Source organism: Scyliorhinus canicula, chromosome 3 (genome assembly GCF_902713615.1).
Source record: "Scyliorhinus canicula chromosome 3, sScyCan1.1, whole genome shotgun sequence".
Lineage (NCBI taxonomy): Eukaryota > Metazoa > Chordata > Chondrichthyes > Carcharhiniformes > Scyliorhinidae > Scyliorhinus > Scyliorhinus canicula.
Genome location: NC_052148.1, coordinates 46,497,530 through 46,512,613, shown reverse-complemented (window position 1 = coordinate 46,512,613; position 15,084 = coordinate 46,497,530). Strand labels below are relative to the sequence as shown.

The 15,084-nt window shown below is 44.7% G+C and overlaps 1 protein-coding gene across 4 annotated transcripts in view; it reads right to left on the bottom strand.

Annotated features, from left to right (window-relative positions):
- ctif (CBP80/20-dependent translation initiation factor) overlaps positions 1-15,084 on the bottom strand; it is a 339,899-nt gene that overhangs the window by 136,023 nt on the left and 188,792 nt on the right. For all 4 annotated transcript variants that reach the window (XM_038790492.1, XM_038790490.1, XM_038790493.1 and 1 more), the window contains one exon: positions 5,627-5,703. In XM_038790492.1, the coding sequence (XP_038646420.1) occupies positions 5,627-5,703 (77 nt within the window). The remainder of the gene's footprint in view (positions 1-5,626; positions 5,704-15,084) is intronic.

The window sequence follows — 15,084 nt, the reverse complement described above, 5'->3', positions numbered from 1 at the left end:
CCCACCCCTTAACCTTACTTTTTAGTACACTACGGGCAATTTTAGCATGGCCAATCCACCTAACCCGCACATCTTTGGACTGTGGGAGGAAACCGGAGCACCCGGAGGAAACCCACGCACACACGGGGAGGATGTGCAGACTCCACACAGACAGTGACCCAGCTGGGAACCGAACCTGGGACCCTGGAGCTGTGAAGCATTTATGCTAACCACCATGCTACCGTGCTGCCCTATCTATTCCCTTCATAAATTTTAATGTTTCTATAAGATCCCCCCTCATCCTTCTAAATTCCAACGAGTACAGTCCCAGTCTACTCAACCTCTCCTCGTAATCCAACCCCTTCAGCTCTGGGATTAACCTAGTGAATCTCCTCTGCACACCCTCCAGTGTCAGTAGGTCCTTTCTCAAGTAAGGAGACCAAAACTGAACTAGGGGGCAGCAGGGTAGCATGGTGGTTAGCATAAATGCTTCACAGCTCCAGGGTCCCAGGTTCGATTCCTGGCTGGGGCACTGTCTGTGTGGAGTCTGCATGTCCTCCCCCTGTGTGCGTGGGTTTCCTCCGGGTGCTCCGGTTTCTTCCCACAGTCCAAAGATGTGCGGGTTAGGTGGATTGGCCATGCTAAATTGCCCGTAGTGTCCTAGTAAAAGTAAGATTAAGGGGGTGGGGTTGTTGGGTTACGGGTATAGGGTGGATACGTGGGTTTGAGTAGGGTGATCATGGCTCGGCACAACATTGAGGGCCGAAGGGCCTGTTCTGTGCTGTACTGTTCTAAAAAAAAAAAAAAAATACTCCAGGTGTGGCCTCACTAACACCTTATACAATTGCAACATAACCTCCCTAGTCTTAAACTCCATCCCTCTAGCAATGAAGGACAAAATTCCATTTGAAATGAAAATTAAATGAAAATCGCTTATTGTCACGAGTAGGCTTCAATGAAGTTACTGTGAAACGCCTCTAGTCGCCACTTTCCAGCGCCTGTCCGGGGAGGCTGGTACGGGAATCGAACCTGCTTTAAAAAGCCAGTGATTTAGCCCAGTGAGCTAAACCAGCCCTTAATCACCTGTTGCACCTGTAAGCCAACTTTCTGTGACTCATGCACTAGCACACCCAGGTCTCTCTGCACAGCGGCATGCTTTAATATTTTATCGTTTAACTTGTACACATTGCCCTTGGTCACCAACTCCAAATCATCTATGTAAATTGTGAACAATTGTGGGCCCAACACGGATCCCTGAGGGACACCACTAGCTACTGATTGCCAACCAGAGAAACACCCATTAATCCCCACTCTTTGCTTTCTATTAATTAACCAATCCTCTATCCATGCTACTACTTTACCCTTAATGCCATGCATCTTTATCTTATGCAGCAACCTTTTGTGTGGCACCTTGTCAAAGGCTTTCTGGAAATCCAGATATACCACATCCATTGGCGCCCCGTTATCTACTGCACTGGTAATGTCCTCAAAAAATTCCACTAAATTAGTTAGGCACGACCTGCCCTTTATGAACCCATGCTGCGTCTGCCCAATGGGATAATTTCTATCCAGATGCCTTGATATTTCTTCCTTGGTGATAGATTCCAGCATCTTCCCTACTACCGAAGTTAAGCTCACTGGCCTATAATTTCCTGCTCTCTGCCTGCCTCCTTTTTTAAACAGTGGTGTCACGTTTGCTCATTTCCAATCCACCGGGACCACCCCAGAGTCTAGTGAATTTTGGTAAATCATCATTAGTGCATCTGCAATTTCCCTAGCCATCTCTTTTAGTACTCTGGGATGCATTCCATCAGGGCCAGGAGACTTGTCTACCTTTAGCCCCATTAGCTTACCCATCACTACCTCCTTAGTGATAACAATCCTCTCAATGTCCTCACCTGTCATAGCCTAATTTCTATCAGTCGCTGGCATGTTATTTGTGTCTTCCACTGTGAAGACCGACCCAAAAAACCTGTTCAATTCCTCAGCCATTTCCTCATCTCCCATTATTAAATCTCCCTTCTCATCCTCTAAAGGACCAATATTTACCTTAGCCACTCTTTTTTGTTTTATATATTTGTAAAAACTTTTACTATCTGTTTTATATTCTGAGCAAGTTTACTCTCATACTCTATCTTAATCTTCTTTATAGCTTTTTTAGTAGCTTTCTGTTGCCCCCTAAAGATGTCCCAGTCCTCTAGTCTCCCACCAATCTTTGCCACTTTATATGCTTTTTCTTTCAATTTGATACTCTCCCTTATTTCCTTAGATATCCACGGTCGATTTTCCCTCTTTCTACCGTCCTTCCTTTTTGTTGGTATAAACCTTTGCTGAGCACTGTGAAAAATCGCTTGGAAGGTTCTCCACTGTTCCTCAACTGTTCCACCATAAAGTCTTTGCTCCCAGTCTACCTTAGCTAGTTCTTCTCTCATCCCATTGTAATCTCCTTTGTTTAAACACAAAACACTAGTATTTGATTTTACTTTCTCACCCTCCATCTGTATTTTAAATTCCACCATATTGTGATTGCTCCTTCCGAGAGGATCCCTAACTATGAGATCATGAATCAATCCTGTCTCATTACACAGGACAAGATCTAGGACCGCTTGTTCCCTCATAGGTTCCATTACATACTGTTCTAGGAACCTATCGCGGATACATTCTATAAACTCCTCCTCAAGGTTGCCTTGACCGATCTGGTTAAACCAATCGACATGTAGATTAAAATCCCCCATGATAACTGCTGTACCATTTCTACATGCATCAGTTATTTCTTTGTTTATTACCTGCCCCACCATAACGTTACTATTTGGTGGCCGATAGACTACTCCTATCAGTGACTTTTTCGCCTTACTATTCCTGATTTCCACCCAAATGGATTCAACCTTATCCTCCATAGCACCGATGTCATCCCTTACTATTGCCCGGATGTCATCCTTAAATAACAGAGCAACACCACCTCCCTTACCATCCACTCTGTCCTTTCGAATAGTTTGATACTCTCGGATATTTAACTCCCAGTCGTTAAATAGGAATGTCAGGATAGATAGGATGAATGCGTGGCTTGAGAGATGGTTCAAGAGGGAGGGATTCAAATTCCTGGGGCATTGGGACCGGTTCTGGGGTCCCGTCGAGTCCCATCACTATAGCCCTGCCATTTTTCTTCCTGCCCTGCTGTGCAGCAGAGCCAGCCACGGTGCCATGAACCTTGCTGCTGCCTTCCCCTGGTGAGCCATCTCCCTCAACAGTATCCAAAGCGGTATATCTGTTTTGCAGGGAGATGACCGCAGGGGACACCTGCACTGCCTTCCTACTCTTGCTCTGTCTTTTGGCCACCCATTTGCTATCTCCCTCAGCAACTTTCACCTGCGGTGTGCAACTCACTAAACGTGCTATCCACGACCTCCTCAGCATCGCGGATGCTCCAAAGTGAGTCCATCCGCAGCTCCAGAGACGACAAGCGGTCTAACAGGAGCTGCAACTGAACACACTTCTTGCACGTGAAAGAGCCAGGGACAGTGGACGTGTCCCTGAGCTCCCACATCGCACACGAGGAGCATGACACGGGTCTGGGATCTCCTGCCATGTCTTAAACCATGTCTATACTGAAAAGAAAACAGAATAATGGGGAAAGCATTTGCACAATGCAACAAGAAGATTGTTATGGCGGGCAGCAAGGTGGCGCAGTGATTAGCACTGCTGCCTGACGGTGCCAAGGACCCTGGGTCACTATCCATGTGGAGTTTGCACATTCTCCCCATGTCTACTTGGGTCTTACCCCACTACCTAAAAAGGTGTAGGGTAGCTGGATTGGCCATGCTAAATTGCCCCTTAATTGGAAAAAAAGAATTGGGTACTCTAAATTTATTTAAAAAACAAATCAAAAAGAAGATTATTATGGGGGAATGCTTTCAAAGTTTTTATTCCTTTCCACCCACCCCAATATCTCCAACAGCTTCTGGATCAGTTTGTATCTTTTTTCAGCCCCCTACCAACACATCAATAAAATAAATACTCTGAAAAATAATCCTTTTCAAAGTGGCTCCACCAAGTCGCAGGGCTGACATACTGGGCTGAAGTCACTGCTGAGCCTCATCAAAACCAAGGAATATAGCGCAGCATCTTTTATTTAGTTCACAGCTGGCAACTGCAAATCCCAGTTGCACACTGCAAACTGCTGACAGAAGCAAAGAAAATGCCACGATAATTTTCAAAGCGAATCACAAATTTGCAGGGCTATAGCGAATAGGTGGGGGTGGGGGGGATGAGTTACTCTTGCAGGGAGCTGGCACAGACATGACAGGCAGAATGGTCTCCGTCTGTGCTGTATCTATTCATATAAATAACATACCTGAATCAACCCTTTGTAGTGAAGTACTTAACGAAACTAGCTACACACAACTCACAAAGTGAAATACATTTGTAATCCATGATAGTTCAGTTCACTTAAACACTAGAGTTCCTAAAGTACAATCATAAATGAAGGATACAGATTATAAAACATTTAAATTTGGGTTAATGTGACAAAGGAGAAGCTGAAGTGTGATGAAAGATAGGACAGGCAACAGGTTGCACTGAACAGCTCCAAGCTACAGAGGTGATGCAAAGCAATAGTCTCCTGAAAGTTGTATCTGTTAGTGTCTCAACATGTTGGGGAGATCCAAATATTCTGCACCATCACCTCTTGCAAGTTTGACAGTTAAACAGATCACTGAAGTGATTGATCTGTGACTGGATTTCAGATTGGATCACCTGGAATTGGGAGCCCATACAGGAAGATAAAGGGTAATGTTTCCTACCAAGTGCAAGGCTTGATCTCATCTACATAATTTATCCTGAGATGCACAACACACTACGGAAAGGTAGTATGTTCATTCACCTATTGTGGGGAGGCACAACAAGGAGGCCTGAGACAATTCCTTACAGAGGAATAGAGGAGGAGGAACAAATCAGAGGAAGTCACCCCAAGAACACCCTCACTCACCTTCCAGCTGCTGGTTTCAGACCAGTATTGGAAGAGGCCTAGCAGTAGGTGCACAGACTACCCTCTCCACCAGTGATGGTGCTTTGCAGCAAGATTACTGGAGGGGAAAGAAAATAATTAAATAAATTACAAAATAAAAGCTCCAGCTTGTACAGGGACCAAATGTGGGAATGACTAGGAGGATGTGATTGCTGCTTCCTCCACTTTCTCTCTTCACCTCTTCAGCTACTTCTGCAGCATGGGGGCCTCATCATGCTCCACAGATCCTGAGAATTCAGTTTAGACAGTCTCAACCCAGTTCTTGGGGACATTGCTGGGACATTTGACTTACAAGTTGCCTGAAATGGATGGCGCCCAATTCTCCTCCATCAAAACCCTTTACATTGTTGAAAACAAGTCACTCTGAAAATGGTGTGAAATAAAAACACGAAAATATATGTTTTGTGGGGAAAGCAAACTGATTGTAAAATAATTGATCGACCAATCAGGATCGGCATGTTTAGGAAATCGCTGACATTCTTTTCATTTATAAGGGACATTGTTTGGGCACTGGTTCCGCTCAGGGGCTTTCAGAAAAAAAATGAGGAAACTGTCAAACCTACAAGGTGAGTGAGCTTCTAACCCAGAATAGGTTGCCATGGCAGCCAGCAGTATAAGACTCACCTTCGGTCATTCCTTCGCCTCCTGAATAACTTTTTCGTCTGTGCAATTTCAGCTTCATTAGACAATGGCTGATTCACCTGGAAGAAACCAAACAGTTTGCTTGTTAATGGGGCGTGGGTAGAGAGTGAATACAGATTGTAACTATCTGAAAGCTAGTTTCCTGATGCAGTTCTATTTGCTCCTGCAAATGCTGACTTATACTGGGCTAGAGTGAAAGGCAACTGGACAACTTCCATTCCAAAATATCAACCCTTCAACTTTTGGCACTGGGAAGCAATGAGAATTTTTTCTTTCTCCTTCGCTGGAATGGGTCTCTGTAGCTACTTCCTTTAATATCCTAAGATGCAACCCAACAGGCCCAGGGGATTTATCGGCCTTAAGCCTCTATCTTAAGGGATCATAGAACATAGAACAGTACAGCACAGAACAGGCCCTTCGGCCCTCAATGTTGTGCCGAGCCATGATCATCCTACTCAAACCCACGTATCCACCCTATACCCATAACCCAACAACCCCCCCCTTAACCTTACTTTTTTTTATTAGGACACTAAGGGCAATTTATCATGGCCAATCCACCTAACCCGCACATCTTTGGACTGTGGGAGGAAACCGGAGCACCCGGAGGAAACCCACACACATGCGGGGAGGACGTGCAGACTCCGCACAGACAGTGACCCAGCCGGGAATCGAACCTGGGACCCTGGAGCTGTGAAGCATTTATGCTAACCACCATGCTACCACGCTGCCCCTATATCCTTTCAGCATCCACCCTGTCAATGTTTCAATAAGACCACCTCTCGTTCTTCTAATACAAAAGGAATCAGTCAAGTGAACCTTCTCCTAGCTGCTTCGAATGCAATTGTATAATTATATGAGGAGACCAAAACTGTGGACAGTACTCTAGATGTGACCTCAGCATCCCCTTGTACTATTGCAGCAAAACCTCCCTACTTATATAGGTGTTGGTATGAGGCACACCTTCACTATGATGGATTAGGAAATGTTACTTAAAGGGATGACGATGGATCGGCAATGGCAAATATTCAAAGAGTGCCTGGGTGAATTGCAACAATTGTTTATTCCTATCTGCCGCAAAAGTAAAAAGAGAAAGGTGGTCAAACTATGGCTTACAAGAGAAATTAGAAATAGTGTTAGATCCAAGGAAGGCACATATAAATTGGCCAGTATTGGGAGCAGTTTAGAATTCAGCAAAGGAGGACCAAGATTGATTAAGAAGGGGAAAACAGAGTATGAGAATAAGGTTATGGAGAACATATAAACTGACTATAAAGGTTTCTATATGTATATGAAGAGAAAAAGATTGGTGAAGACAACATAGGTCCCTTGCATTCAGAAAAAGGGGAATCTATTATGGGGAACAAAGAAATGGCTGACCAACTAAATACATACTTTGTTTCTGTCTTCACAAAGGAAGACACAAATAACATACCAGAAATGTTGGGGAACACAGGGTTAAGTGAGAGGGCTATAAATTGAGAGAGAGGAATCTGCAATGAGACCTGGGTGTCCTTGTACGCCAGTCGCCAAAAGTAAGCATCCAGGTGCAACAGGCAGTAAAGAAGACAAATGGTTTGTTGGTCTTCATAATGACAGGATTTGAGTACAGGAGCACGGATGTCTTGATGGAATTATACAGGCCTTGATGAGATGACATCTGGAGTATTGGGTGCTGTTTTGGTCTCCTTATCTGAGAAAGGATGTTCTTGTTATGAAGGAAGTGCAGTGAATCTGTGGAATTCGATCCCCCAGAGTGCAGTTTATGCTGGGACAGTGAGTAAATTAAAGTTGGAGTTAGACAGATTTTTAATTGGTAATGGGCTGAAGGGTTATGGAGAACGGGCAGGACAGGTAGGTTAAGGCCAGGATGAGATCAGCCATGATCAGAGGGCGGAGTAGACTCGATGGTCAAAATGGCCTAATTCTGCTCCAATATCTTATGAATTTATGAAACTAAGAGGAGAGGCTAATTCGATTAGGATTATATATAAACTGGAGTTCAGAAGAATAAGGGGAGGCCTTATAGAAACCTATAAAATTCTAACAAGACTAGACAGGGTAGATGCAGGACAGATGTACCCGATGATGGGTGTGCCCAGAACCAGGAATCAAAGTCTAAGGATACGGGGTGGGTAGATAATCTAGGGCAGAGATTAGGAGAAATTTCTTCACCCAAAGGGTGATGGGCCTGTAGAATTCCTTCAACAGTAAGTAGTTGAGGCCAAAATATTGTATGTTTTTAAGGAGTTAGATATAGCACTTGGGTGAAAGGGTTCAAAGGATATGGGTGGGAAGGCGGGACAGATTACTGAGTTTGATTATCAGCCATGGTCATTTTGAATGGGGGAAGCAGGCTTGAAGGGCTGAATGACCGCATGCTGCTCATATTTCTGATGCTTTTATATATTCTATCTTTCTTGCCATAAACAACTACATTCCAATTGCCTTCCTAATCACTTGCCGTACTGCGAACTAGCTTTTTATGATGCATGGATCAGGACACCCAGATTTAATAGGCTGAAAAGGCAGAGCTGAGAAAGAGAATATATTTCCATTTTTTTCATCCAGTGTCAGCATTGAATGCTCAGAGATCAGGGCCGGGATTCTCCCCTACCCGGCGGGGGGGGGGGTCCCGGCTTGTCGGAGTGGCGTGAACTACTCCAGCGTCGGGCTGCCCCAAAGGTGCGGAGAGGGGCCAAGCCCTCACGTTGAGGGGCTAGGCCCGCGCTGGAGTAGTTCCCACTGCCGGCTGGCGTGAACGGCCTTTAATGCCACGCCAGCCAGGGCCGAAAGGACTTCACCGGCCGGCGTAAGTCCGCGTATGCGCCGGTGCGTCAGCAGCTGCTGATGTCATACCGGCGCATGCACAGGGGAGAGGGTCTTTTCCGCCTCCGCCTCCGCCATGGTGAAGGCGGATCGGTGGGCCCCAATCGCGGGCCAGGCCACCGTGGGGGCACCCCCTGGGGTCAGATCGCCATATCACCATATTAGTTGTTCTGAGGCATTGCACAGTATGGTTAAATGCAAACTCAATCTCCATCTAAACGCTTCCATGTTACTCCCCGGTTCATGGAATGATATGGCACAGAAGGAGGCCATAAGGCCCCTCATGCCTGTACCAGAGGTTTCTGTATTTTATTGGTTAGTTACCAGTTGATGTTCCCTTCACACTGCCCTAATGATACCTCAGGTGAAGGTACTGCACAGATTATTAAAACATCTCCTCAAAAACACATGGCATGATGGCGTTTGGAGAGAAAACAAACAGCATACAGGTTTACCTCTACAGGACAAAAAAGATTGAATGGAGAAAGCAGGATTGAGTTTAAATATTTATACATTACTACAAGAAGAACATTTCTGTGTTCAGAGGCATATACAGCCTGTAATATTACTGGAAAGTATTTACATCACTCTCACCAAATAAAATGACTGAATCTTAACTTCAAAAGACCATAGATCAGTGTGATGTTTCCAATTCTCACATTCATGGCTTGCGTAGGTGAAACATCTGGCTCAGTAGCAAATTCAAAGGAGTTTTGTGCTCTGGACCTGTGTCCAATAAGTTGCCATAAACCTCAAACCCAGAAGGACAAATTAAGCATGGGTTTCCCCTTCTTTAGAGTTCTCCACTCTGGAGGACTGTAAATTCTCAGTCATTGGGTATTTCCATTTTTTAAATCTAAGGGAATGAAGCAATACAGGGAATTGGGCTGGAAAGTGCAGTCCAGGTCGAAGGTTTTCCACGATTCCATGAATGGCAGAGCAGACTCAAGGGACCACGTGGTCTATTCCTGCTCCTATTTCTTAGGTCCATTGTTTCAGGAAGCAAGGCAACAGTCTTCTCCTGTCCGACATGTGAGTGTGCTCGTAAGCATTGGCAAAGACAGCGGCATTAAAACGGACGTTGTTGATTGTTTGGAAACAAGGTCACGATTCACAAACTTCTCCAGACTTGTATTCTGCAGCCGAGATCACATTAATATCAAGAGAAAACCCAATGGAGACAATTCACATGCTGCGGAACCAACGCTAAACAATTAGAGGAAGTATGTCTGCAAAATATTTCCTTCCGAACACTACCAAGTTAATAATTTCACCTTGTTCTCTGCATTATGAGCTTTCTTGGAAGGTTCCTTTAATGCTTGTAGAGCGTTCCTGTGTTACAAGCAGTTGTACTTAACGTTTGTATTTACGTTGAGCTTTTTCCATAGAATGAGGTAGAACGTACAGAAACTGGCTATTTTACCGAACGGCTCAATTACTGTGTCTATGCTCCACATGAGCCTCCTCACCATATGCCCTCTAATGTTATCTATTGCTATCTCCCTTATATATTTACCCAGCTATTCTTTAAAATCTTTCAAAACAAAATGTTAAAGAACAGTTCTACCATATCCATCAGAAAAAGTCTCATTCAGTTTTAAACATTTGAACATATCAATTTTCTCCCATGCTGAATATCAATGTAGCTGAAAGGGTGTGTCGATGGGTAGGTTGCTCACATGCAACAATAACAACTTTTATTTATATAGCACATTTAAAGAGGCAAAACATTTCAAGGTGCTCCGCAGGAGCATTGGCAAGGTTTGGCACTGAGACACAGAAGGAAATATTGAATGCCCTGGGCTAGTAACGGGAAAGCAGTTACCGTTACTCATGGCAGTGATCTAGTGGTCCCTGGTTGAAGGGACATGTACGTAGGCATTAGTTGATCACAGGATCAGGCTCAGCAGTGATACTCCTTCACAGTTGACCATCCTGTAAACATTCATTGTCAGGACTCATGATCAAGAATGGCTGCTTGAGTGAGAAGTTAGATGAATCAATGATTTAGGAGAGTCGAGCCAATCGCCTGATCCAAGCTCATCAGCTTTGCTGCAACATTGGAGCCCAGTGATCTTCACTGCCAAGCAACTTCCTCCCATCTATTCCTGTTTACACAATGTTGGCTTCTAGATAACAGACGTTGCTAATCCAAGCTACACACTTGGACACTATAGGCAGGATTCTCCCATTCGGCGGCAGAGTGTCTACGCCGTCGGAAACGGCGTCGGGTTTCACGACAGCATGAACGAGCTGCTGGGAGTATCGATTCTGGCCCCAACAGGGAGGTAGCACGGCGATGGAGTGGTTCACGCTGCTCCAGCCTCCCATCCCGGCGTGAACTGTGCGCCGCGGAATCCACGCATGCGCAGTGGCACCGGTACCAACCCGCGAATGCGCGGTGGCCTCCCTCAATGTGCTGGGCCCAACACAACATGGCACAGGAGTTCATAGGCTCAGGGAGCGAGAGGCCAGCCCGCCAATTGGTGGGCCCTGATTGCGGGCCAGCCCTATCGGAAGCCCCCCCCCCCGCCCCAGGCCATCTAACCTACAAGGCCATCTAACCAAGGCCATCTAACCTACACTATGCCATTATCATCCATATGCTTATCTAATTACACAACACAAAGTACACAAAATAAATACATAGACACCGGTATCGGATGAAGCATACAGGGATGTAGTATTAATCAGGTCAGTCCATAAGAGGGTCGTTTAGGAGTCTGGTAACAGCGGGGAAGAAGCTGTTTTTGAATTTGTTCGTGCGTGTACTCAAGACTTTTGTTTCCCCTGCCGATGGAAGAGCGAGTAAGCCGGGTGGGAGGGGTCTATGATTAGGCTTCCCGCTTTCCCCAGGCAGCGGGAGGTGTAGTTAGAGTCAATGGATTGGAGGCAGATTCGTGTGATGGACTGGGCTGTGTTCACGACTCCCGACTCATGTCACTGCGGCAGCATTTTGAGAGAAATTTTCCACATAACCATCCTAAATGCTCTTCTTCCTACCTGCATTTTCACTGTATTGAAGATCACTCCACTCTTAAACCGAGGCTCTGAAAACTGCAGTACAGCTCACCTTCCTCAACCTTCCTTTCTTGTGATTATCTTCCATCTTTTAAAACCAAACCTTATTGTCACCCGTTCACTACTTCCTGATTGATCTAATTCACCGAAAGAGGCAAGTTTGCAGTGGGAACATAGATATGGTCCAGATATTAAATAATGTACCTCGGTTTACAGAGCAGGTGAATACTGGGATTGTTGAATCATCTGAGGTGAGGTTACAAAGGTTAGTGGAGTTAGTATTCAAAAAGAAATGGACAAAACAATTAAGGTAAACTTTGAACAAACCACTGGGATCTGAAGGTTCATATCCAAGGGTCTTGAGGGACAATGTATGTAAAATCACATGAAAATTAAAGCAGGAAAGCAGACCATTTGATGTAATCAGTCCATTTTCTCTACGCAAGTAGATGTACTGATCCCATTTGTACACTTAGTTCCCATTTTCCCCTTTCATTCAACTACCTTTTTACCGGTTCTTAAATACTGCACGGTTTCTGATTTAGTCACAAACTCAGTCTATAATCACAAAATCTTCCATATTGAACTAAATATCAATATTAGCTATTTATGACCTGTTTCCCTTGAAATGCTGCTTTTAATTTCTTATGAATCTGAACCTCCAGACATCTCTACTTTTTCACATAACCTAATCTATCCCCATAAAATGTATATTTTTAACCTCACCATTAACCAAAATGTGGAACTTAACATTTACTCACATCATAGAATCCCTACAGTGCAGAAGGACACCATTCAACCCATCGAGTTTGCACCGACCCTCTGAAGGAGCACTATACTTAGGCCCACTCCCCCGCCCTATCCCCGCAAACCCACAACCCCATCTAATCTTTGAAGGCTAAGGGGCAACCGACCTAACCTGCACATCTTTGGACTGTGGGAGGAAATCTGAGCAAACTCCACACAGTCACCCAAGGTCGAAATTGAACCTGGGTCCCTGACAATGTGAGGCAGCAGTGCTAACCACTGTGCCGCCCACCTGTGGCTATTTTGTCCATTTCACCGTTCTATTAATATTCTCTTGGAGCTTTTCGTCCTCAGAATTTATTTTGCTATGCTGTAAATTTGTAGACCATTCCAAGAGTAAAATCTCATGGTGAATAGCTCACATTAATGCACAAAGTGAACAAGAACAGAACGCTCTGAGACACCATGAATAGCATCTAAGTATTCTTTAGAAACTGTCTTGACGTCTTTCAAGGACGTTTTCAATCCAATTTGCTACCATTCTGCTCGGGTTTTATCCTGAAGCTTAAAAGTCACTTGTGTGTTACCTTCTCAAAGGTTTTCTTGAATGTTCAAGTACAGCGTATTCACTCCATTTGCAGCACTCCAACACTGTGGCTATCCAGTAAAGTCCTCATTCCCAATATTGACCAGGAGGGACTTGCACCACAGATAAATGGAGCTGATGAAAACATTTCCACGATGCTGTAATTCACAGGCCCCAGGATGGAGAAATGGTAATTTTTTAAGTAGGAAACCTTTTGAAGGAATTTTGCCTTTTTCTTCCACTGATTTGGGAGGAGGTGAGAATGGGGAAAGGGAGAATAGTAAAGAGAGTGAGATAGAATATATGAGGAAAAAACGAGAGGGACAAGATGGGGTTGAAAGAGAGAAAAAGGGGGATGAGAGTGAAAAAAAAAAGAGGCTAGAGTAAATAACCAAGGGAATGATAGAATGTGAGGGAGGAAACCAAGAGCAAGGTCTAGAGCTAGAGGGAAAATGTGAGACAACTAGAGAGCAAGACAAAAGAGAAACCCCCCCCCCAAAATAGGTCGTAATCAACCAGGACAAAAATGTTAATTTCAATTCCAGATATTCCGGACCCTTATTCTTCAAACTAAAGCTCTATAATTAGCTCCATTTCCTACACAGAGGATACTGCAGGAACGCACATACATTATTAAGGAAACACTATTGTCACTGTGAAGGAACTGCTTCAGCAAACAGCCTTCCTTTAACCCTTGCAGAAAGTGGGGATGACTGCCAAAGAGTTGCTTTTGAGTCTCAAAAACAAACAAGCTCACTCTCCTGCCCTTTTTCTTTGAAACATCACAGAATTGACTTCCACAACACGGCACTCATCAGGAATTTTCAGTGAAACTTTGGTTTGAATGTGGTACTGAAACTGGGACGGAGGATTTTTCACGATAATTACATGCTATATGTGGTTGCCATTTTATTGACTATATTGGCCACTACAATGAAAGATATATTAGCTGATAATTGTGAGACAGGTAACATTAGCTGGGTATGTGCCCACCTCAACAGGTGTTAATAGCACAAGTTACTGAGGTAATTGCCAATAAAGTATAGTTCTTTCTTCATTTTGTTAAAAGTGTCATTTTATTTTCTCCATTCAAGAGATGTGGGCGTCGCTGGCAAGGCCAGCATTGATTGGCTATCCCTAATTGCCCTCGAGAAGGTGGTGGTGAGCTGCCTTTGTAACTGCTGCTGTCCATGTGGTGTAGGTAGACCCACAGTGTTGTTAGAGAGGAAATTCTGACCCAGTGATAGTGAAGGAATGGTGATTTATTTCCAAGTCAGGGTGGTGAGTGGCTTGGAGGGGCATCTCCAGGTGGTGGTGTTCACATGTTTTTGTTGCCCTTGTCCTTCTAGATGGTAGGGACTGGGTTTGGAAGGGCTGACTTAGGAGACTTGGTGAGTTCCTACAGTGTATCATGTACATGGTACACACTGCTGCATTGGCGGTGGAGGGAGTGAAAGTTTGCAGTTGGGGTGTTAATCAAGCGGGCTGATTTGTCCTAGATAGGTGTCGAGCTTCTTGAGTGTTGTTGGAGCGGCAGTACCCAGGCATGTGAGAGAATTCCATTACACCCCTCATTAAGCCTTGTCGATATTGCCAGGCTTTGGGAAGTCTGGAGTGAATTACTCACTGCAAGATCCCTAGCCTCTGACCTGGTCTTATAGCCACAGTATTTACATGGGTAGTCCAGTTCAGTTTCTGGCCAATGGTAACCCCCAGGATGTTGATAGTAGGAATTCGGTGATGGTAATGCCATTGAATGTCAAAGGGTGATAGTTAGATTCTCTCTTGCTGGAGTTTGTCATTACCTGGCACTTGTGTGATGTGAATGTTACTTTCCACTTGTCAATCCAAACATTATTCTGATAGGGAGTGTTAGATCATCTGAGATCATCATGGGCGGCATGGTAGCACAGTGGTTAGCACTGTTGCTTCACAATGCCAGGGACCCAGGTTCAATTCCCGGCTTGAGCCACTGTCTGTGTGGAATCTGCACATCCTCCCCGTGTGTGCGTGGGTTTCCTCCGGGTGCTCCGGTTTCCTCCCACTGTCCAAAGATGTGCAGGTTAGGTGGACTGGCCATTCTAAATTGCCCTTAGTGTCCAAAAAGGATAGATGGGGGTACTGTATTATGGGAATAGGGTGGAGGTGTGGGCTCCAGTAGGGTGCTATTTCCAAGGGCTGGTGCCGACCCGATGACTCCTTCTGCACTGTACATTTTATGATTCTATGTAGTGGTAATGTCACTGGACTTTTCAGATGT